This window comes from Nelumbo nucifera, chromosome 8, assembly GCF_055504915.1.
Source record: "Nelumbo nucifera cultivar China Antique chromosome 8, China Antique-T2T, whole genome shotgun sequence".
NCBI classification, from domain to species: domain Eukaryota; kingdom Viridiplantae; phylum Streptophyta; class Magnoliopsida; order Proteales; family Nelumbonaceae; genus Nelumbo; species Nelumbo nucifera.
Window position 1 is genome coordinate 15,698,859 of NC_142656.1, and position 24,319 is coordinate 15,723,177.

General features: G+C 39.4%; 1 protein-coding gene across 1 annotated transcript in view; it reads left to right on the top strand.

The window, feature by feature from the left end:
• The window catches only part of LOC104592493 (Molecular chaperone Hsp40/DnaJ family protein), a 29,745-nt gene extending 6,110 nt beyond the window's left edge, over positions 1-23,635 (top strand). Inside the window, exons 4-11 of the mRNA XM_010251888.3 lie at positions 290-411; positions 14,710-14,905; positions 16,006-16,181; positions 18,767-18,896; positions 19,151-19,311; positions 22,377-22,468; positions 22,767-22,872; positions 23,224-23,635. Of these exons, the coding sequence (XP_010250190.1) occupies positions 290-411; positions 14,710-14,905; positions 16,006-16,181; positions 18,767-18,896; positions 19,151-19,311; positions 22,377-22,468; positions 22,767-22,872; positions 23,224-23,269 (1,029 nt within the window). The 3' untranslated portion in view covers positions 23,270-23,635. The remainder of the gene's footprint in view (positions 1-289; positions 412-14,709; positions 14,906-16,005; positions 16,182-18,766; positions 18,897-19,150; positions 19,312-22,376; positions 22,469-22,766; positions 22,873-23,223) is intronic.
• The last annotated feature ends 684 nt before the right edge of the window (positions 23,636-24,319 follow it).

A 24,319-nucleotide genomic window follows, 5' to 3' on the forward strand; every position in this document is an offset into this window, starting at 1 on the left:
CTTGTTTTTTTTTTTTTTTTTCTATTTATGCATCATAGCAAATAGTAGGCACTAATTTATGAATTGTTAAACATCTTTATAAGAATGTATGCATGTATCATTGCATGACAGAGGCTGTCCTCTTCTCCTAACACTAGGGAGGCAGTCAATTTCAGCTATGTACTGTTAGAACCTTTCATCAATAAAACTCTACAATTTTGTTTCTGAACCCAGAAAAATGAAAAAAAAAATGTTATACTTGTCTTGGTCTTCTTTTAGTAATTGATACCAGTTTTTTTCTTTTTCACAGACTAATCCTTTTGACCTGTTTGAAACTTTCTTTGGGGCGAGCATGGGTGGTTTCTCTGGTATGGATCAAACAGGATTCAGAACACGCCGTCGTAGTGCTAATGTGAGGGGTGAAGATATACGGTGAGTCAAGATTTAACTAGACGAGTTGAATAACTTGCCTTTTTAGTGGTATCTTTCTAGCAAGTTTTAGAAATATCATGCTACTGATAAAATGTAGAACCACATTGTCATACTTTCAGGCAACGATGGAAATAGATCTAGAACCAGAGTTAAGCTTTATATAAGTAAATGAATGTTAACCAGTTGTCTCAGATTCTATATTTGTACAGGACATGGTTAGTTAGGCCTTCGAAGTCTGATCAATTTGTTTTGAATCTTTTGATGATTTAGACTGGATCAGCCATGTGTATATGCTAAAAAAATTGCATCTCTATTATATTTTATTTGAGTTATGTGTGTTATCAATATGAGTCAATTCTATTATCAAACTAAATGATTGTGAGTTTGTAATGCAGGGGTACTTTTCTTTTTCTTGTCTTATTTACATGCCATTCTGTTCCTAAATTGAGCTTCTTTAGCTTAGAATACATAAACTAAGTTTTGAGTGTTTTTTCTAACTTTTAAATTTCTGTAACAAAGAACTTTTTTAAGAAAGATATAAAGGAAAGATACATGCACTCACTTCCAAAGAGGCTTGAGAAAGCCAGGAAACCTTAATGAGGCATGCAACACAATAGCACAGGTGCAATCATAAAGGAAAAGGGGAACTTTTAGATTCCCCCACCTCACAAATTTTATCTTTTTGTACCGTTGGGAATAGTGACAGGTGGGGGAACCTGATACAATACAAGGGGGTGGTACTGGTACCATGTCATAGGTGGGGGTTTTGGAAAGTAAAATCAGAAAACAAATAAAAATTTTGTGAGGTGGGGTAAAGTGAAGATTCCTCAAAGGAAGAAAGTTACACTGAAGTGGAGGTACCCCAGTACAAATGACTCATTCCTACCTCATCTGTAGCAAGGATTCTATTGAGTTAGAAAGCATTAGACTAATCTAAAAGAGATGTTCACTCTTGAGGACAAGGCTTTAACCTTCCTAATGTAATGGCATAGAATCAAGAGGAATACTGATAAACTGGAAGATGAAAAGAAGAAGAATTGAGAAGCCATCTGAATCATAGAGTATCTGGCTAATAACAATATAAGATTTTCCGTTCACCTTGACATGCTCAAAGATCAGGAAGTACATCAATCTGATTCGTCAACCTAAGACCCTGGAGTAAACCCAGAATATTCTATAATGAGATCCCCAATACACCGATTACTCTAGAATGTTCTCACACTCAGGAGTACTATTAAGGTTGAGCTTAACAAATCCTTTAAGAGAGGGTAACAAATCCTACAGAATGGGCTGTTCACAAGATGAGGAATTCACTGCCACCTGCCAAATCTGATCACAGAATCATCTCATATGTCTCTGTACTCTTTCATCAAGATTGACCGGACAACTCAATGATTGATTATCTGGGATTTGGTGGAGCCTGAGACATCTAGAGGCAGGGGCACAAGAGAAGTTGAGAAGCAAAAGCAAAAGTCAGAACCTGCTGGGTGGAGGAAGACCAAGGCAAGTCTGTAAGTTTGAGGGGCAGAGGTAGAAAGGGAAGAGGGAAGAGATGGGTGGTGATTTGGGCTAGGGCTGGGGTGGTATGTGTTGTGTTTCTTTCTGGTACATTTAACTGTTGGGGTGGTCTCAGGTTGTTTTGGGGCTTGAGTTTTTGAGGTGGTGATGGGTTCAGGTGTTGCTTTTGTTCTTGCCTTATAGGGCGTTTGTATCCAGTTGGTGCTTCATGTATAGGGGGCTGAGGTTGGCAGGATGTGGATTTTTTTATCTGCCACCTTTGCTCCTTTTTTTTTTTGGTTTTTTGGTTCTTGATCTGCATTAAAAGGCCATTACCAGATATTGGTCCCGGCTATCAGGGGTAAACTGGGTATGGTCCTACCTTTGTTTTGTTTTGTGTACAGAGCGGCTGCCTTCAGACTCAAACCTGCATTATCACATATGCGAGCCTGAGGTTTATCATTATACCAAGTAATGGCCCTTGCTTGAGGTGCATTGCTTGTATATATCTTGCATGCTTTTTCCTTTTATAATACATTTTTAAACTTACTATAAAAATATAATAAATGGGATACCTGTTTCCATATCTGTGTCTGGGGTCTTAGGATGAGTCCATATCTGCTATGAGAAAATGATGTAAGCCAATGCTGTATTGCTTATCAGCATCTGCAACTAACCAATGTTGGTCCTAGCCACCCAAGGTCTTGGGAGGGGTTGGCCGATATGACCCAACATCAGTTATTCAGGGTCTTTCATGAAGTGGCTGCTTTCAGACTTATATTCGTTTTCTTACACTTAGCCTGAGATTTTACCATTGCACCAACCAATGGCCCTGACCCCAGCTTTTCAATAAGGGTGCTACTTGGTGCAGGTCAACCTGAAACCCTACTGACCCAACCAAATTTTGGGCTGAGTTGGGTTGAGTTTTTCAGATATGGGGTCGACATTTTTTTTTGGTTTTTTGTTTTTTGTTTCGATTGGTATCAGGTTGGCAATTTTCAGATTCAATCAGACCCAATTTTGGCTGGGCTTGGTCAGGGTTGAGGCATCAGGCAACTGGACCCAACCCAAGCCTGAACCCTATTATACCTCTACCATTATGTGTATTAGACTATTATACCTCTCTCAATATCTTTAAGCATAATATTTAGGTAATGGTAGTTTAACTTTAAGTTTAGCAGATTTTCTCTTTTGTTTATTAGGAAAAAATTATAATTGCAGCCCCTCCTTGAATCTTACAAGTAAACTAGGAAGGAAAAGCAAGAATCACAACTGAGCCCAAAACAATTCTTCCCTATTTACCCCTTGCTTAGCTAACACATCTGACAAAGTATTTACTGATCTCCCCACCCACTGTACAGTGACCAACATATTCCTTGTCAACCAACTAAATTTCTTCATTTCGTTCTTGTAACGCCACATAGCCTCTTCAGGATTTTTCAACCAACCCACCACCACTTTGGAATCCCCCTCGATTGTTAGGTGTTGTACCCCCAGCTGGTTTGCAAATTGCACCCCTTGTACAACAACTAAAGGTTCTGCCCCGATGGAGTTCCCAATTCCCAAGGGACCTGAGTAGAGCAACAAAATCTCTCCCTTCTCGTTTCTCAAAGCACCTCCCATTCCAGATAATCCTGGATTACCCATGCTACTTCCATCAAAGTTCAACTTCAGTGAGCCTTTGGATGGAGGAGACCAGCTTGTAATTGATTTGTCCTTTAGAGATGAACACCTTGCTACTGCTGACCAATTTCTCCAAAGGTCATTAAAGGAGAATTGATGAAAGATTTCCAAGGTCTTCAGCCAAGGTATTGCCCTATTTAACACAGTCTTTCAATTCCTGACTGCTCCTTTCCTTCTCTTGAAAAATTCTAATATTCCTTTCTTCCCAAAGAGTCCAAATCAAGCAGAATTGCATGGGCTTGTTTCAGTCAGAGTTTCAAGCATTTCAAGTTCCAGCATTTTTCTCAAATTTGGATGGGATTATTTTTGGTGAAATTTTTGATGTTTTGAATTTGGGATAGTTTTATATTTTCCCTCTTTTTGTACAGATTTGATAAGAGGGAGTTTTTCCCTCTTATCAATGCAAATACATACACGGTTATCAAAAAAAATTTTTGTTATGCATTTATTGGACTAACCTGATTCAATCTGATCCAACCAAACCTGATTATGAAAGTTGGGTTACCCAGGTTGGGTTCATTGGTTGAGGCAGGGTTTAGTTGGGTTAGGATTGAATTACCCTTCCCTCGACTCTGGTTTTGGTTGACCTAAACTCAACCCAATCTGGTCCAAGTTGCACCCCTAACTCCAATCAGTCTGGAGATCTGTTCAATGCTGACAGACAACTTACTGTTGGCTTACAGTGTTGTTCATAGATCAGGACTCTCTTAGGATCTGGGGAGTCAAATACTCTTTCTTGTACCCCTGTCTCTGTTTCTACTCGTATGTGGTCATCAGAGGTTTTATGACTTTGGAACAAGTAGTTGATTCCCTCTTTTGGGGTGGGGCAGACTTTTGGAGGACAGTTGGTAGGGATATGGGACTCAACAAATCCTTAACAAAAATCTCAAAAGGAGAAGTGATGGAAAGAACAAATGTAAGGCACTTTGTTCTCTAGAGGGGGCTTAGCGCTGCATCCCCCTTGCTTGCAAAAATGAATGGATCAGAAGGGGAGGGTAGAGTAGGGTTATATTTCCAGGCTGGGAGGGAGGTGAGTGAAGGGATGAGAGATCCATCGTATGGACGCCCAAATCATGCGGAATAAGGTAGGCGAATTTCAAAAATTTTTTCTCTCCCTTCAATTGGGAATCGCATTCCCTATTTAGAAAATCATATTTTCAATGATCAATCTTGAACCATAAACTAAACCAGATCTGAACCAAAAGGAGTGGGAGAGAATTATACCTAATACGGAGAAGTAATATCTCCCAATGGAGGTGTTCACGCTCAAGGAAGGATCCAGAGACTGTTCCCACTGAAGATGGCGCAGTGCAGGATGGAGCAGAATCAGCAGTGTTCTTCTCCAAGAACCTATTCCTTCGCAAGAAACAGTAGGATGGCACGTGAGCACAACTTCTTATCACTCCTTTCACAAAGAACTAATATCAAGATCAAATTTTTCTTCTGTGATTTCAGCTCTGAAGACTAGAGATCTTGGTGTGTTGTTGTGTTGTCTAAAGGCTGCCGCCCCTTCTTTTTCTTGTAACCCTAAAGGATCAGCTCCTAATCCAATTAGGAGTTGCTGATCCAAATCATATTTGGATCAGACATCCCTTTAGGTGATAAGGATAAACCCTTATCTTATCTACAGATTAGATCAACCTTCTCCTAATCTTATTAGGAGGTTTCTAGATCTGAATCACATTCAGATCTTGACTCTCTGAGTGGATAGGGTTAAGACCCTATCCTATCTGCTAATCCATCTCAGAATTCGCCCCATATTTAACTCATTAAATTAGCCTAGTTTGAAATGGGCTTAAGGCCCATTAAGGTTATGTGCTCACTTAGTTCTTCCTATCTGCTGCCCAGTTGGGCTTCCTTGTATGGCGTGGGACCCAAGCATTGATCTACACATCAACCACATGGGTTCGGCCCAGCCTTTGTTACAAGGCCTGGCCGAATACACTGTTATGGACAATGCACCCCCTGAAACCCATCAAATGGGTTCTATGGGCCCAACACTTACCCTAAGTGGTCCCTGGGCCAAGCCACCTTGTAACACCCAGGGACTGTGGGCAGATGCAAGATTAGCCCATCAGGTATTATCCTCAATGGTCTTATACTCAACCTCTCAGCCCATAATGATCAAACACTGTCTGACAAGAGAGGACCTCTCCCTCGGCTACAAGGAACAGTGTTACACTCTCTGCTTATATGGATCCCGGGAATTAAAACCTTTTTGCAAACATTTTAGAAACCATAATATATATACTTTTATATCTCATATAAAATATATTTTGCAAACAAATCTCAACGATTGAAATCGGCTGCCGGCAGTCTTGGTTTCCATCAGAGAGAGTGCATCCCCGATCATTACCTTTGTCCGACAAAGGGGCTGATCCTATCACTATGATCACCCACTCAAATGAATTCTCAGACTATCCCAACATACCCAGGTTCTGACTCCCGCTAAGGATCTCACTGATTGGTACATCAAAGACAGCCCAATCTGACACCTAGTGCAGTATCATAATCGAGTCTAGGGGTCGAGTATAACTTTCCAGTTTTGCCCATTAATCTCCAAGGTCCAGGGCAATACTGGAAATCTGGTCCAGTTCAAAGATTCAATTAATCCTACACTGTATGTGCCTAGGGTCTCACCCTGGCAGCTGAGACAGGCCACCCCAACTGACTTGGTGGTACAACAGTGTCAGCCTTATTCGGATAGGTCTCCCCAGACCGACCCACTGGCTGTGAACATTCTAAACTAACACGAGTCTCATTAAGTGTCCAGTTTAAGGGTATTACACAGAAACATACCAAGGGAACATGAATCAAATATGTACTTTTATTCATTTACAATAAACTCATAATGTACATCATTCTGATTGAAGCTAAGGGCATACAAAACTGTCCAACAGCGATGGCCATAAGAGAAGATTGCCTTTTGAGTTAACAAAAAGGTGCTTTTTCTCCAGTCTCCAGTTTCTTTGAAAAAAGGTTATATTTATAATGGATTAGTTGTACCTTTAGTGAAATAATATATTATCAAAGATGATAAAGTGTACTTGCACACAATTTATGGGAGAGTTAAAGTTGGGAGGTTTAGAAGAGGAAGAGACACAACACATGGTTGAATTTGTTGACAATGGTGGATGTTGGTTTGCAACTCATTAGAATTGGATGTAGGTTGTTTAGTACAACCAGTGGTGGATGTAGGTTGTTTAGTAGAAATTAGATGAGATGTACCATTAAGAGACAAAAGGTATTATGGCAATGTGTAAGGGGTGCTGTGCTATGGGGGCTTTGGAGTTTGGAATGAGAGAAATGCCAGAAATTTTGCTCAGGAGGCAAGAGGGGTGGGGGATTTATTTGATTGAGCTCATATGATAAGGGTAGCCCATTGGGCTTTGGTGTGTGATGAATTCAAAGGTGTCACCCTAAATGACTTGTTAAAGGAATGGAAAATTATTGCTGATTTTCAGGAAAGGAACCTGGGAAGCGTGGTCAGTTGGTATGCACCAGCAGTAGGTAATGTGAAATTCAATTTTGATGGGTGCAGCCTGGGAACCCAGGAGGCTCAGGTATTGGAGGTGTAGTCAGGAATCATAATGGAAATATTCCACTCAGCTACTGTAGGCCTATTGGTGTTGGAAACTCCCTAAGGGCTGAACTGAAAGCTTTGATTCAAGGGATGGTATTGATGAGCATGAACGAAATAAAAAATGTGGAGGTTGAAGGTGACTACTGTCAAACTATAATCTTTTCAATGAGAAAACAGGATAGGATACCATGGAAGTTTAGGCCATTGGTGAGATAGGCACAATCCTTAGGTTTCTCATTGAAAAACTCATTCAACCTAGCTGACTCTCTTGTTAGGGAAGGGGTGGCCAAAACCCAGTTTGAATGGGGTTGTCCAAGACTGGGTTGTAATTTGTAATTTCCTTGTACTACTGTAGTTGATTCTCCTAGTGATAGGAGATGTTTTCTTTTTCCTTGTATTCATGAGAACCAGTTTGTACTGCTTTAAACTTGCTGCTATAGTGGGGCAGATTTTTTAATGAATTTAACGTTGCTTGTTGAAATATTGGGCAGTATCCATCCACAGGTAGTGCTAGCTGATATGAGGTTGCATAGAAGTGACTAGTCACCCTATAACAGTGTAATTCTCCTGTGTCCACTTCTCAAAACTAGGGTCATCTTCTTTAGGTTTCTTCTTACTGCCTGACAGGTACCCTTACTTGCCTCTAGTAAACACATGAATCCTCACAGATTTGACCAAGTTAAATAGTTGGTGCCATCTAACTTTACTGTGGTCACAACACCCAGTAGAGATTCTAAAGACCCTCTAGACCAACTCCAGTTTCACTATTCTACTTTATTTCAACTCTAGATGACTCCAGTGATCAAAAGAAAACAAATGAAAACAACTGGAGCACCAAACTAAGATCTTCCAATCCCTAGGAAGGGAAAAACAAGCAAAAAAGCAAGGTTTCACACTACCCAGAAACCTGGGAGAAACAGAGAAATTTGAACCGTTCCTACCAGTGAAGTCAGAAGCCTTACCAACCTGGATTGATCACATTAAGGTCCTCTGAGAACCCTGTGCGCCACTCTAGAAGGTTCCCTTTGATCCTTGTTAGTAAACTCTAGCAGATTCTAGGTTGAAGTAGAGAAGAAGAAAGAAAAGAGAATGAAGAAGAACATTCTAACTTAAACTCAGATACAATAGACCTTTCACTCTCAAGCAGATAATCCAGAATGACCAAAATACCCTTGACTCGAGCATTCTAACACTCCCCCTCAAGCTGAAGAGTATATATCATATAGTCCCAGCTTGTTACAAATGTAATCTATTCTTCCCCGAGACAATCCCTTTGTGAGGAGATCTGCCCACTGATTTCCTGAGCTCACATGAGATGTGGTTATCACCTCACTTATTACTTTATCTCTTACAAAGTGACAATCAACCTCGATATGCTTAGTTCTCTCATGAAAGACGGGATTGGAAGAGATGTGAACAGCAGCTTGGTTATCACAGTATAATTTCATGGGTTTGTCAATTGAGAATCCCATCTCTTGAAGCAAGTTCTTCAGCCATACTAGCTCACATGTGGTATGGGCCATAGCCCTGTACTCTGCTTCTGCACTACTTCTTGCCACCACTGTTTGCTTCTTGCTCTTCCAAGTTACAAGATTGCCACCAAGGAAGGTACAATACCCTGTAGTTGATCTCCTATCTGATATAGAACCAGCCCAGTCAGCATTTGTGTACCCTACTATCTCAAGAGTTCCTCCACTTTGGTATAACAAAATACGACCTGGAGCACCTTTTAGGTACCTAACAATTCTCAGAACAGCTTCCCAGTGAGGAACCCAAGGATGTTGCATAAACTGGCTCACCACACTCACGGCAAATGATATATCTGGTCAGGTAATGGTCAGGTAGTTCAATTTGCCCACCAACCTTCTGTATCTTCCAGGATCATCAAACTCTTCACCCGCATCAACACTCAGCTTGGCATTGAGTTCCATAGGAGTCTCTGCTGGTTTAGCACCTAACAACCCTGTTTTTTCAAGTAGATCAAGAACATATTTTCTCTGACATAGGTTGATCCCATGTTTTGACCTCGCAATCTCTATTCCCAGGAAATATTTCAGCTTCCCCAGATCTTTCGTATTGAAGTGATCCTGTAAGAATTTCTTCAACCTATTGATTCCATTGCTATCACTCCCAGTTATGACAATATCATCCACGTACACGACTAGCAAGATTTTCCCATCCTTTGAGTTATAGCTGAACACAGAATGATCAACCTGACATTGTTTCATCCCAAAGGCTTTCATCACTTCACTGAACCTGCCAAACCAAGCACGTGGAGATTGTTTCAGTCCATAAATTGCCTTTTTGAGCCTACACACTTTGCCAGACTCCCCCTGAGCAACAAACCCTGGTGGTTGCTCCATATACACCTCAACTAGATCACCATGCAGGAAGGCATTTTTGATGTCAAGTTGTACAAGAGGCCAATCATACATAGCAGCTAATGAAATCAACACCCGAACTGAACCAATCTTAGCCACAGGAGAAAATGTCTCCATATAGTCCACACCATACATCTGAGAATAACCCTTGGCCACCAACCTCGCTTTCAATCGCTCCACACTGCCATCAGGAAGATACTTCACTGTGTAGACCCATTTACACCCAACTGTGTGCTTACCGGAAGGAAGAGCGGTGAGTTCCCATGTGTGATTATGTTGTAGAGCAGAGAGTTCTTCTTCCATGGCTTGCCGCCACCCTGGGGAGGCAAGAGCTTCCTGGACAATCTTGGGAATGGGAACAGATGAGAGTAATGATATAAATTTGCAATGAGAAGCAGAAAGGTGAGCAGTAGAAACATAGTGTGAAATGGGGTGAGAAGTACAAGTACGTTTGCCTTTTCGCAGAGCAATAGGAAGATCAGGATCTGAAGGAGAAGGAGCAGTAGCAGGATCTGTCGACAGGGGCTGAAGTGGAGGGCCCGATGCACTTCTGCGGGTATACACTTGAGTGATTGGCGGCTTCTCAGTAGTAACAGGCATAGGATGTGCATCTGCAGTAGAAACAAGAGCTACTAGAAGGATGTCCACAACAGGTATAGGAAGGGGAACCACAGAGGGAGAGGAAGAGACCCCAGCATCTGAGAAGAACGGAACTGACTCAAAGAAGGTGACATCAGAGCACACAAACGATTTATGGGATTTTGGGTTATAACACTTATACCCTTTCTGAGTCCTTGAGTAGCCAAGAAAGATACACTTAGTAGCTCGAGCATCTAGCTTGTCTAACCCAGGCCCCAAGTGTTGAACAAAACAAACACAGCCAAAGATTCTTGGGGTAAGAGGAAATTGAGGTAAAGTGGGAAACAACACGGAGAAAGGGGATTGACTTCCAAGGATTGACATGGGTATCTGATTGATCAGAAAACAGGATGTAAGAACAGCATCACTCCAAAAATGTTTTGGGACATTCATATTAATCATCAAGGATCGAGCAGTTTCAAGAAGATGTCGATTTTTTCGTTCAGCTACACCGTTCTGTTGTGGGGTGTAGGCACAAGAAGTTTGATGAATGATCCCATGATGTTCTAGGTATTGCTGAAATGGTGAGGAGTTGTATTCTTTGGCATTATCGGAGCGAAGAATTTTAATATGAACACCAAATTGAGTGCGTATTTCAGCATAAAATTTTTGAAAAATAGGGAACAACTCACTACGATCTTTCATAAGATAAATCCATGTCATCCTTGAAAAGTCATCAACAGAGATTACAAAATACTTATACCCATTGTATGACACCACTTTAATTGGACCCCATACATCGGAATGAACCAAAGAGAAAGGACTTGAGACACGACTATCAACTCTTGGACTAAATGAGACTCTATGATGTTTACCCAATTGACATGACTCACAATCTAATGATGAAAGATGACTCGAGGAAGGAACCAGTAACTTCAAGGCCTTGAGAGAAGGATGACCAAGTCTGTAGTGCCACTGAAGAGGAGTAAGAGATGACTGAAAAGCTACTGGAGGACCACCACCATCAAGGTAATATAATCCACCTGCTTCATGCCCTCCACCAATCTTCCTCCCCGTCTTGAGATCCTGAAACACACAAGAAGAAGGGTAGAAGGTTACAGAACAATTAAGAGACTTGGTTAATCTGCTGACAGACATAAGGTTAAAAGAAAACTTAGGAACATATAAAACAGATGATAAAGGCAAGGAGGAGAGATTAACATCACCAACACCATAGATAGGAGATGTAGAACCATTAGCAAGTGTAACTGTTTGAGGTGTGGAGGAGTGGGAAAGGGAAGAAAATACATCATGAGTCCCAGACATATGGTCTGAGGCCCCGGAGTCAATGATCTAGTGTGAGTCTTTGGAAGCTAAGCAAGCCATACCTGAATGGGCAAGTGTAGCGGTGTTTTGCTGAGATGTTTGAATGAACTGCTCATATACTGCACGTGGTACACTCACCATTTCCTTCTCAGAAGCACAAGTAGATGTGGAGGGGATTGGGTCAATAATTGTGTCACTACCCTTAGTCCTAGCATGGTTAGCCCAAATGTTGGGTGTACCACGCAAATCATAGCAGAAATTAACTGTGTGCCCCTCTAAACCACAATGTGTACACTTTCTCTGAGTATAACTCCTTCCTCTTCCCCGACCTCCCCCTGAGTCTCGACCTCCAATCCGACCACTAGCCCTACTAAACATGTGACCACCACGGTTGCTTGGAAGTCCACTCCTGACACCACCACTTCTATTTCCACGACCACCCCCTTTAGTCACTACCAAACCAGATCTGTCAGAGAGAGAAGAATGTTCTACCGACTCAATGGATGTCCTCTTAAGACGAGCAAAAACTTCTTCAAGTGAGGGAAGAGCAGATCCTCCCAATATTTGTGCTCTGATAGGCTCATACCCAACCTTCAACCCCACAAGAAACCTTGTCACATCAAGCTGCTCACGTTGCTGTTGTTGGATCTGAACATCTAATGTTAGAGGATGATACACATTAAGCTCATTACGAATGTTCCTCAAACTTGCATAGTACTCTTCTAAGCTTTGACTCCCTTGCTTCAAATTGAAATACTCTTGGTACAACTGATACACCCTAGTTGTATTGTCTTGTCCAGAGTACAACTTCTTAGCATGATCCCAGATTTCCTTAGCTGTATCTAGGAACATGAAGTTCACACTAATCTTTGGTTCCATGCTGTTCCAGAGCCATGTCATTATCTGTGCATCTACTTGTTCCCAGTCACTGAACCCAGGGGAATCAGAGGGAGGTTTCTCCTCTCTTACATGTTTTACCTTTCTCTTGGCCTTCAAGAACACTTCCACAGATTTTTCCCATGGTACATAATTCTCACCATTCAACTTGATGGATGTCATTTGAACACTTAGATAGTCTGGAGAAAGCATGACACCTGTTTTGTTATCCATTTTCAAATGAAGCCATCTTAATTATTTTACCTTCAAATATACAACACAACCTCACACTCTTTCACAAGACTTATCTCACTTATAACACCACCAATTCCAGCTTCTTTAAATACACATTACACACCACACACTAAGGCTGAAATCACTCAGTCTTTACATCAAACACCTGGGCTGCACACTGCAAAACCATTCACCATCAACACACTAAGACTGAAATCACTCAGTCTTCACATCAAACACCTGAGCTGCACACTGCAGAACCATTCACCATCAACACACTAAGACTGGAATCACTCAGTCCTCACATCAAACACTTGGGCTGCACACTGCAAAACTGATTACACACAAGGTATAGGAGATCACTTTTAAATATTTTTGAAACATAGATACACCAATCACCACGACACAACCACCACCAATCTACTGCTGTTGTGAACTTCAGCAGTCGACAACTCTTCTTTCAACATACATACGAAGAGAAATGCAGAGGAACATGACTGAGATGCATATCAGTCACACTGAGCACCACCACCACAACCAACTTTTGAAACAAAAAAGAAACATTCACAGTCCCTTGGACAAACAACAGTAGTGTTCATACCTGTCCACATTCAGCCCTCTTCGATACTGAATAGAGGGTTTAGTATACCACTCCAACAACCACCACAGCAACAACGGGAGGCATCCTCACCTCCAGGCCCACAAAATGACAGCTCCTTTTCAGCCCCTTATCGAACCTCCACTCAGGTCAGTCGAAAAGGAAGAAGATGACTGTGAAAGTTGGCGGCGAACCCAGAAAGAGAACAGCAGCAAGAAGGAAATGAGGATACGACCTTACAGCTCTGATACCATGTTAGTAAACTCTAGCAGATTCTAGGTTGAAGTAGAGAAGAAGAAAGAAAAGAGAAAGAAGAAGAAGAAGAAGAAAGAAAGGTTCGGCCAGACTAGAAGAGAGTCAAAATCGCTCTCCCCTAGCTGACCCACTTGTATTTATTCAAAAACATAGAGTTACAGGAAAGACCATTTTGTTCCTCATAGAAGATGGGACACAACTTAAACTCAGATACAATAGACCTTTCACTCTCAAGCAGATAATCCAGAATGACCAAAATACCCCTGACTTGAGCATTCTAACAATCCTCAACTTCAATTCTTCTCTAGTTGGCTAGGGTTTTGGGCTGACTCTCCAAGAGGCTTCTTGTGCATCCAAATCTGATATAAAAATCTCCAAAAACCTTCCACCAACTAGGCTGTATGAACCACCAATCAACTACCAGCTTAGTTCTCCATACTTGGTGTATGGGATTAAAGAAAGAGAAAAGAAAGACAGTGTTGCTCTGTTACCAATCTGTGTATTTAACCAAAGAATAAAAAAAAAGTGTCTGGAACAGCATGGAAGAAGAAGAGAAGAGGAAAAAAGAAGATAAGAGTTTTGGAAGAAAGAACCGTGACTGTCTCCCAGCCCACTAATTGAGTTTTATTAGTTCTAAGCATAATTAAAAGGATAATTACAAGGTTGCCCCTAGTAACTAGTAAGGTGGCTGCAAGAGTCAACAATGAAAGGGGGCCTTAGGTCCATGACAACTAAAGCTGAAGAATAAATAATAAAAGAAGGAACAGCTAGAGCTGCCTGGCTCAACATTGCCTATCAAAAAAAAAAAAAAAGGTAGGGAAGGGAATGCCAAAAAGCACAAGAGAAATATCCAGAGGTAGTAGAAGCAAGAAATGGGGAATGGGTGGAGTTACTTTGTGCTTCTTTGTTTTTTTTAGCTGGGATTTTCAAGAGTTTGTTGCTTGTTGTGGCACTCTTGGTATGGCAGAAGCAAGTCCTGACATTTTTTCATGCAAGCTTGCAATTATGGATTGTATATCTGTTCATATAATGAATAATGAATGATAAAAGAGAAACTCTATGTTCATATGGTGTGGTTGTATAGATCATGCGCCTGTATTGTTATTGTTGTTATGCCAATTTATTTTCTGTGCATTTTAATTGGGTATTTTGCTAAGTGTAACCTGTATGATTTTCCCAATTTTGGTAAATAATATTACATTTATGATATACTTTTATTCTTTCTGTAAAAGTAACAAATGGTTGTGAAGACATACGAGTTGACTCATAATCTCAACATATTGCAGTTATGACATAAGGCTGGAGTTTTCTGAGGCCATCTTTGGAGCAGAAAAGGAATTTGAACTTTCTCATTTGGAAACATGTGAACTTTGCAATGGTACTGGAGCAAAGGTCGGGTCGAAGATGAGAATATGTTCAACTTGCGGTGGCAGGGGTCAAGTTATGCGAACTGAACAAACACCCTTTGGTTTATTTTCCCAGGTATGCAAGTAATTTTCTGGTTGCTGTCTTAATTTGATGAGTGAGTACTTTCTTAGTAAGCTAGTTCTTGCTCTCTTTCTTGGATTTTGCTTTCCTAGTCAGAACAAGAGAAATGGTGATGTGGGATTGGCAACTCCTAACGCCCAATTATCCATCATACTTGCATCCCATCCCATCAGCTGTTTAACTTGAGGCATCTGATATTTATGCCTATCATCTTCTTAGATCCCAAGCCTGTCATTCCCATTAATCATTTAAGAAAACAAAAGCTGTTACTACTGTGTATATAAGATAAGAAAAGATTGCCTTAAAAAAGATAAGAAAAGATTAAGAGGCTTGAATAGGTATTTCTATATATTCACTTATTTTTCCTTTTGTCTTTTTTGTTACCATATGTTTTGATTAGATTGGGATTCCCTCTTTGTTGTTATTCTGGATAAAGTTGTATTTGCCATGCCATTTGTAGGTCTTTCATGTTTTTTTTTGATAAGAAACTATCAACAAAATTTATAATAATTCTGGAAAAGCTGTCCCACAGAGTGATTAGCCTCAGCTAACACCAACCCAGGAAATAGGGAGCATTAATACAGGATAATTACATTATTTGGCCCCAAAGCATGCTGTCCTTCAGTGCCCTTTGTTTTGCCAAACCATCTGTTAGTCCATAAGCAGATCTTGGTATCCATTTCACTATAGCTCTCATACCCACTATCATCTTCTTGATTTCCTGAATAGTATATCTGCATTTTCATGCAAATGTGTAGGTTCAATTTAACCACTCAGTTACTATTGAGTCTCCTTCCATCACAAGGTCACTGATGTTCAGGTCTTTTGCCCTTATGCCATGGAGGATTGCCAACGATTCTGCCTTAATTGAATTTTCATTCTTAAGTCTTTGATGTTGTTATTGGTCAAAAGCCATAGTTGCACACTTTCAACTTAACTATAATGGATTGTGATTCCTGCCCAGTAATACCTATTTTATTTTGACTAATTCTTACCAAGAATCAATGTTGTGGATGGTACCTCTTCCCATGCATATTAATCAGATCTTTTATTTTTATAATGCACTTAATGCTACCAATCTGGTTGATCTGTAGGTCTCTGTCTGCCCAAATTGTGGAGGTAGTGGTGAGGTTATTTCTGAATATTGCCGGAAATGTGCTGGTGAAGGACGCATTCGCATTAAGAAAGATATCAAAGTTAAAGTTCCTCCTGGTGTTAGCAAAGGAAGTATTCTCCGGGTCAATGGGGAGGGTGATGCAGGGCCTAATGGGTATGTGAATAAGTTTTATTCTTTCTGTGTCTAAAAGCTTTGAACTAGTCCACAAGTTTATGGAATGGAAAACCAGTTCATGAAATAAAGAACCATAAGAAAAGCTTTGTGGTTGTAGTTCCACACTTCCATCCTAGTTATTTATTTTGGTTAAGTCCTCCATGTGTCTTTCTTTAATTTATACCTAAATCATAATTATCCATTTTAAAAGGTGAAACAAAATGGTGGAATTTTAGAATCTAAAGGACAAGTGAGGGGAGGGCATTATAAATGAGAACATTTAATTTGGTGTTTACAATGAGTGTAAAATTTAAGACAAATGCATGAGGAGAATAAATTATTTACTTATAAGTAACAAAAGTTTTTATTATACCATACTACCATTAACTTGAAGGGGGCAAAATCTAATGGGCAAAAAGTTAGGTTAACTTCTACCTATTTAAGGCCATTATCTTGGGAGGGGTAAACTAGTTATTATTATTATTGTTGTGGTGGTGGTGGTGAGGGGGGATTAGTGCATGGAACCATTGGTGATAATCCAACCAACTAGAATGTTCTCAAAATAACATAGTTTGAGCATTACACACTCTTCCCAGTTGACTATCAAAATAACTGATGAGAAAGCTCCAATTTTTAAAATGCATCAACAACTCCTAATAATCTATAGAACTTTCAAAATGTTGTCTGGGTGCAAAAAATGGACCCAATTGTATATTCTTTTCTAACCGAGGTGGGCATCTTTCACTTAACGCTTTCAAGTTTCAAATAAATTGCAGATGTAAGTAAATATACTTGTGAAGATATTTTATAAACTTTTTTGATAAGTTTTATTTCTTTCTTAGAAACTGATGATAGTCTGGATTTTCTGCAGTAGATTAATCCACTGTCACTTGAGTAAATCTCAGCATCATTTAGCTTGTACATGCATACATATTTTTTTACATATACTTAGCACCCTCTCTTATTCCTGATAAACATCTAACATCCTTCATCCATAGAGGATGCTAACATAGTTCTGTCCTGTTGACAGAAAGAATGCCCTTTATATGCATGTGGTGAAGGTTTGCTAATAGAGGTGATCAAAAGGACCCATGTTTTCCACTCTTCACCCTGAATCCATAAGAGACATTTTAGTTCAGAAGTCCTAGCCACATGTCTACGTGAACACTGTCATGTGTAAAACTTTTAAATTAAAAAAGTTACAATATTTTAACTGCTAAAATTACTAGGGAAAATGCCAACTAGGTGGGGTGTAGAAGTGAGTGACATGGACAGTGGGATATACATGGCCAATCCAGAGAGCCCCCCATATTTGATTGGTCACATCATCCCTCCAAGTGGTAGAAATAGGGTAGGTTGCATTGTAACTCCTTACTTGACGCCATTAGGAAGCCTTTTGTCATATATGTTCTTTTGCAGGTTAGTTTTCTTATTTTGTTATTTCTCTTAATTTGCATTTTCTCTTATTAAATGTATTAAATTTAGATATCTATGAATGGTTGCTGGATCCACCCTCTTCTCCTTTCTGTACAGAAAGGCTTGGCTTTCTTCATGCTTTGCACAAGACTATATTACCAGATATTGTACTATTTTTTTTTTTTGATAAATGAGAGAAATTTTATTAATTCAGATAAGAGAATACAATCAGCCTAGGAAGAGGCACAAGATGTTACCTCCCCCGAGGACTGAATCATATACACTAAACAAGCCCAAGCCTGAAACACAAATTACAAAGTAGCCCAAAACAAGCCCAAACCAGATATTGTACTATTTCTTCCTTTAGAAAACTAGGGCTCCGTTTGGTTTGTGGGATGAGATGAGAAAAATGTGGGATGTCAGATACCAAAATCTTGGATTTGGGGTCGCACCAAAGCTGTGTGACCGGTGGAAAATTTTGAGAAATCACTGTTACAGAAGCAGAGCAGAGCAGCGGCGGCGGCTTTTGAACCTAGATCTGCTACCTCCGTTCGAACCTAGAAGCAGAGCAGCGGCGGTGGCTTTCGAACTTAGATCTGCTACATCCGTGAACTCAGAAGCAGAGCAGCGGCGGTGGCTCTCCTGAACCCAGATCTGCTACCTCCCCTTTTCGAACCCAGAAGCAGAGCAGCGGCAGCGGCTTCTCCTTCTTCTTCTTCTGCTACCTCCCCTTTCAAACCCAGATCTGCTACCTTCCCATTCGAACCCAGAAGCAGAGCAGCGGCGGTGGCTTCTTCTTCTTCTGCTACCTACCCTTTCGAACCCAGATCTCCTACCTTCCCCGTTCGAACCCAGATCTGCTACCTCCCCTTCCTCCCTCTCTTCTCTCTTCTTCGTCACAGTGCTTTTCCCATTTATTTTCTCATATCTAAAACAATGGAAGTGTAAATTTTTACACTTTCCCATCCCATCCCATCCCATCCCACCCAAATCTTCCCACAAGCCAAACGGAGCCTAGATTTCCCTTGCTTTTCTTTCCTCGAACATATTTTCATTTTCCAAAAGTTCAGCTATTCCAGAATATGTACATGTAATTTAGTTAATATCAAAGATATATTTTAATAGTCATGGGTCATATCCTTCAGTAATTGGTTTGTCCTTCTGAGCAGGGGGCGTCCAGGTGACCTTTATGTTTACCTTGATGTTGAGGAGATTCCAGAGATCCAAAGAGATGGCATAAACCTTTATTCAACAGTTTCTATCAGCTACATAGATGCCATCTTGGGAGTTGTTGTTAAGGTGAAATTAATTGTTTTATGGGTATTTTAAAATGAAATATTAGATGTTTATGCATAAGTAAAGCTTGCTGAATTAAAGGACTACAATTATGCCCATCAACAAGCTTTTTTACATTCTTAAGTAACCTAAAAATCTTAAAGATACCATCAGAACCCAATTTAAGAGTGTGAAGGCAGAGGGGGAGAGAACATATTACCAATATTTCAGAACAATATCTCATTTATGTTTGTTTCTCCATGCTTTATGTTGCTCAGGTGAAGACGGTTGATGGGGCTACTGAACTACAAATTCCCTCTGGTACTCAACCTGGGGATGTGGTTGTCTTGGCCAAGAAAGGAGCCCCAAAGCTAAATAAGCCATCAATACGTGGTGACCATTTATTCACCGTTAAAGTCACTATACCAAAACGAATCAGGTATGATCTTATATATAATTCTATGTAATTATTAATCATTGTACATGCATGAGTTATTCAGTTGTGACACTAACCTTTTCATAATTTATTTATTTTTTGATCAGGAACTTTTCACAATTTTGTTAGTTACTTTTAATAAGAAAAATAATTATAGGGATGCACAATTGCATTTGAATTCTATGTTGTGCATCGACTGATTTTTTAATGGTATCTATCTTTTCCTCAAAGCCAATGTTGTGAACATTTGGGACAATGGTGGTGAATTGACCTGTTCAAATTCTATCTAGTATGACCTGACTGCAGACTGGGCTTGTAGAAAAATGATGTTTTAGCTCTAAATAGACAAACAAAATCAAGTATCAAAGTTGACTAATCATTAAACTAGGCTTTGCACAGTTATTTTGATTGGGCCATTTAGGTCAGTTTGCTAGTCAACCCTGTATGATCATCTGGCCTGGTTCATTTCTCAAAAATATTGGTTAAAACTTAAAACAGTGTGACTGCTCTCTACTGATTCATTTTTAGGAGTTTGTGCTGTACCAAGGTCCCAGAGTCCAGGAGTTTTTCTGGTGTGAATCATCCAAAATAGGAAAACTAATCCTGGATCTGAGTTGATACAAATTTAGAGAAAACATGACAAAAGTAGGAAGTAGAAAGGAAATTTTCAATGGAAGACTTGTGAATTCCAAACTATTTTTTAGATTCAATCATTGCGGTATTAGAATTTTCTTTTGTACAGAATGCTTCTAGAAAATATTATTCTGGGCCATTACTTGGTGCAATGGTGAAATCTTGAGCTGGCAAGTGTGAGAACAGAGTTTTTGCCTGGATATGGACTTAAGAGATGGTATCCAAAGAGGAACCTAACTTGATGAACTGAAGAAAACGTGGACTACGACACTTGTGCAAACAAGTATGGAGTGTTGTAAATGATAAGATGTCTTGTTTATTCTGACATCCATATATGTACAGAAATGTACATTACTAAAGACAAATGTTCATCTTTCCTATCTAGGACTAGGATCTTTCTGTAGGTAACTGTGGCACTCGTACTGTAATGTGGATGTTCTTTTATGTAAGAAAAACTGTTGAATGATGATTTCATGCTGAGATTGTATGCAGTTCTTGAAGGTGCCAGCTAGCTTGCTGGTAACGTCTCTGGCTTGTTGTAGTGGAGACTTGAGATTGAATTCCACCTTTTCTTATGGGGGAGGGGGTATTGGAGTTTGGAGGAAAGCTACCAAAAAAAGATTATATGTAGTTCTTATGCGTAAGCATGAATGACAAATAAACTGTCTATTTAAAAATTAGAGCAGTTAATGCATCTCTGTAGTAGTACACATTTTGAGCAAAAGCCTCTAGCTATTTTCCCTGTAGCAAATCAACCAGTTAAGCTGTATTAACTCAAGTTCTATTCATGTTCCATATCTGGTGTTCCTTAGGCTCAGTTTGGGAAGAGTACAAATACAAATAGGTACAGTACAAAGCCTTGTATTTTGTATTTCTAAATCTCATAGAACCATTCAACCTAAAAGCTTAAGCTGTTAGGTGAGGTCCTTGAATTGGTTGATATTCTCTAACATGCCCCCTCACAAGAAGGCCCATTGGGCTTGAAGTGTGAACAAGCACAGGCCCACCCATATGTTGTGCTGAAACTTAATTATTTATATAATGGGGGTAATGAGGATTGAACACTAGACCACTTGGTCAAAGTGGCTCTGATACCATCTCAAAGAACCATATGGTATCAGAGCCATTTTGACCAAGTGGTCTAGTGTTCAATCCTCATTACCCTGATTATAATTAAATAAGTTTCAGCACAAGGTATGGGTGGGCCTGTGCATTGTTCACGTTTCAAGCCCAATGGGCTTTCGTGTGAGGGGGCGTGTTAGAGAATGTCAACCTGTTCAAGGACCTCACCTAACAGCTTAAGCTTTTAGGTTGAATGGTTCTTTGAGACTAAACCCATACTTTCACTGACATATTTGTATTTTCACTTCTTCCAAAAGTACAAATACAAATGTGTACAGTGCAAATACAGGGTTTCTCATTGTACATATTTGTATTTGTACTCTTCCCAAACTGAGCCTTAAGTTCTAGGTATGTGCATAAGCTGTTAAAAGCTGAATTTCTTAGAAGTAATTCTGCAGAATGTATCTCTTGTTTGAACACCTCTTTTCAGAGGCTTTACATATATCCTAGCCAACATTATCTGAATCACGCAAGAGGGAAAAAAAGAACATTAACATAAAGCCCTCACTTCAACATAACATGTACAATTACCTCATAATAAGAGAAATTGGGCTGTACTTACTATACAATAATAAGAGATCTGACGACAGATGCTTAATTGTTATTTCTTAAATGACAAACTTTTATCCCTGACAGACCAACAACCTACATAATGACATACTCAACTTAATTTTTAATTCCTCTTTCTAATGAGCTGTTCAGCACATATTCTTGGCTTCACATTCACTTAATGTACTCATTGGTAGTCACAACAGCTGTATTATGTTATTGGAGGTAGTTTCATATCTATATTTATTGCCTAAGTGTTCTCTTTTTTATATTATATTATGTGCATATAGAAGTACCATCTTTCTCCATTCAAATTTGTTTTTATCTGTTTGTATATTAGGTGTTTTTCCTCTAGTCTGAGATTAATGAAAACTGTCCATAAGGAGGAGCTTCAATTCATTTGTTGAATATGAAAAACTTTTTTCTAAAAATCAAGGATTGATGATAGAGTAAATACTTTTTGTATTTTGTATATTTGCAATTATACAGCCCCTAGTTGTACAAGGGCTTTTTTTCTTTTGATTAATACAATAGTTTACCTTTTCCGAAAAAAAAAAGAAAGAAAAGAAAGAAAGCAATTCAAGATTAAGTGTAATGTCAAAGTTATTTACTTCCAATAATTAATGAAAGCTGTTTAGGTTTAAGCACATCATTATTCTAAGTTTTATTTTGTGACTCTCTTCTGACCAGCTCCTACTGGCAAAATCCCACTTATTTGACCTTAGTCTTAGATCTAACTTCACAGCCCTTGCTTATCTTTGCAGTGCAAAGGAACGTGAGTTGCTTGAAGAACTTGCTTTTCTAAGTGACACATCAAAAAGTCGCCCACGAACACGTCCTAAACCCAAGCCACCAGGTAAATACTTTTGAAGGACCTGAGATTGATTGGCATCAGATGTATTGTTTTGAAGTGCCAAAATTCAATGTCATGTATCTAATATAGATATTACCACCTTCTGTGGTGGTGAACAAATGCTATAAAATTGTATGCACATCTAGGATTCACATTGTGTTAAGGCTTAATTAAATTAATTGTTACTATATTTGTGGTTGGCTTAATGCTTGGTTTATTCGGTATAAGAAAAGCTCCACTGAACTTGATGCGCTTGTTATCAACTTACCTTATCAATGATTAAAATTCTTGCTTTCTGCAGCTAAAAGTGCAGAAACTCAGATGAGTACAGAATCTACAGACACAGAAAAAACCGAGGAATCTGCAGATCAGAATGACTTGTGGCAGAAGATAAAAGATTTTGCAGGGTAATTTTTCATTGTTATTGCTTCATCATTAAGATCAAATTTATTTGCTATCAGTTTGATGTGGGTTTAGTTTTCTAAACTGATACTAATATTCTTTATCCATGATTAGCTATGCCCATACTTGCCATGAGCACCACATCATTTTCTTAGTGTTGATGCTACAGTTATCAACCACATAATATATATTGGATTATTTGCAAAAGTTTCTATTTTTCCTGGAAAGGACTTCTTTTTTCCAAAAAAATACTATATTCTATTCTGGAATAACCTCAATGAATTTTATTGCATTAACTTTTTGGATGTTTATCCTGACGTTGATCAGAGTTGCATGATGAATCATGAAACTTGCAGGTCTGTTGCAAATGGGGCTCTAAAATGGTTGAAAGACAACCTTTGATTCGTGAGGAGGGTCTATATGAAGTACGGATTCTTTGCATTACATAACCACATTTATGCACCACACAGGCCATTAATGATTTTTTTCTTCATGGGTGGCCTCAAGTACTGTGCAGCCATTTATTCCCAGCTTGAGCTTGACTGCAGCCTTTTGAAGTTATGCTGAAGAATCAAGCAGCGTTCAAGCAAGTTTTTCCCCTTTGTTTCTTTGTATAGTATATATTAATCTGGATCTTTCACATGCTTTTTACCAGGTTACAATGTCTTGATAGCAAAACTAGTCTTTCTTTGTAATACAAACGTGTGAAGTCCCATGTTCAACCCAAGTATTATTTTGTATAATCGAGGAATGATCTCTCTCTCTCTCTCTCTCTATCTCAATATGGATTATATCTCTCGGGGCTGTCACCGCATACTATTCGAAAGTTGAGTGCATGAATTATTGGGAATCTCAAGTCTATCAATTTCAACCAGTCTCTGTTGCCCTTAGTTCGGAACTGCAGATTGCACGTCTTATATTTCATGGGAGTTTATGCACCGTCGGTAGGTCTTTGGCTATGCCTATGCGTTCTAAGATGAGATAGGGGCATAGAACCCCAAATTCTCTAATAACAGTGAGACCCCTAAAGGCAAAAGTATAATGTGATTAAGGCTGGCTAGATCTGAGCTCTGAAGATGTTTTAACTTTTAATATATTTGAAATAGATGAAGGCCAATGATCAAGTGATGCACATAGGAAGAAGTTCAGTTGCTAGGTCCAAAGTATCGATGACACAGGAGGGACAGTTTTATATTTTCAAAAATAGGTCAGGGTTGGTCTTAGACCTGCTTACCCCGTGAAATGGGTCAAAAGGCCAAAGCCCTTGTATTTTCTGACATCCATTGATACTGTATAATCCACCTCATACAAAGAGTATTGTGTTGAAATTTTGAACCTTGGCCAGTCAGTCCCTTTGTTGGCCTAGTTTGTTTGCAGTGCAAATTCATTTGCATTGGTACAAAGATGTGGGAGCGCAAATGAATTGAATACAAATTCTAGTTTATTTTTGTT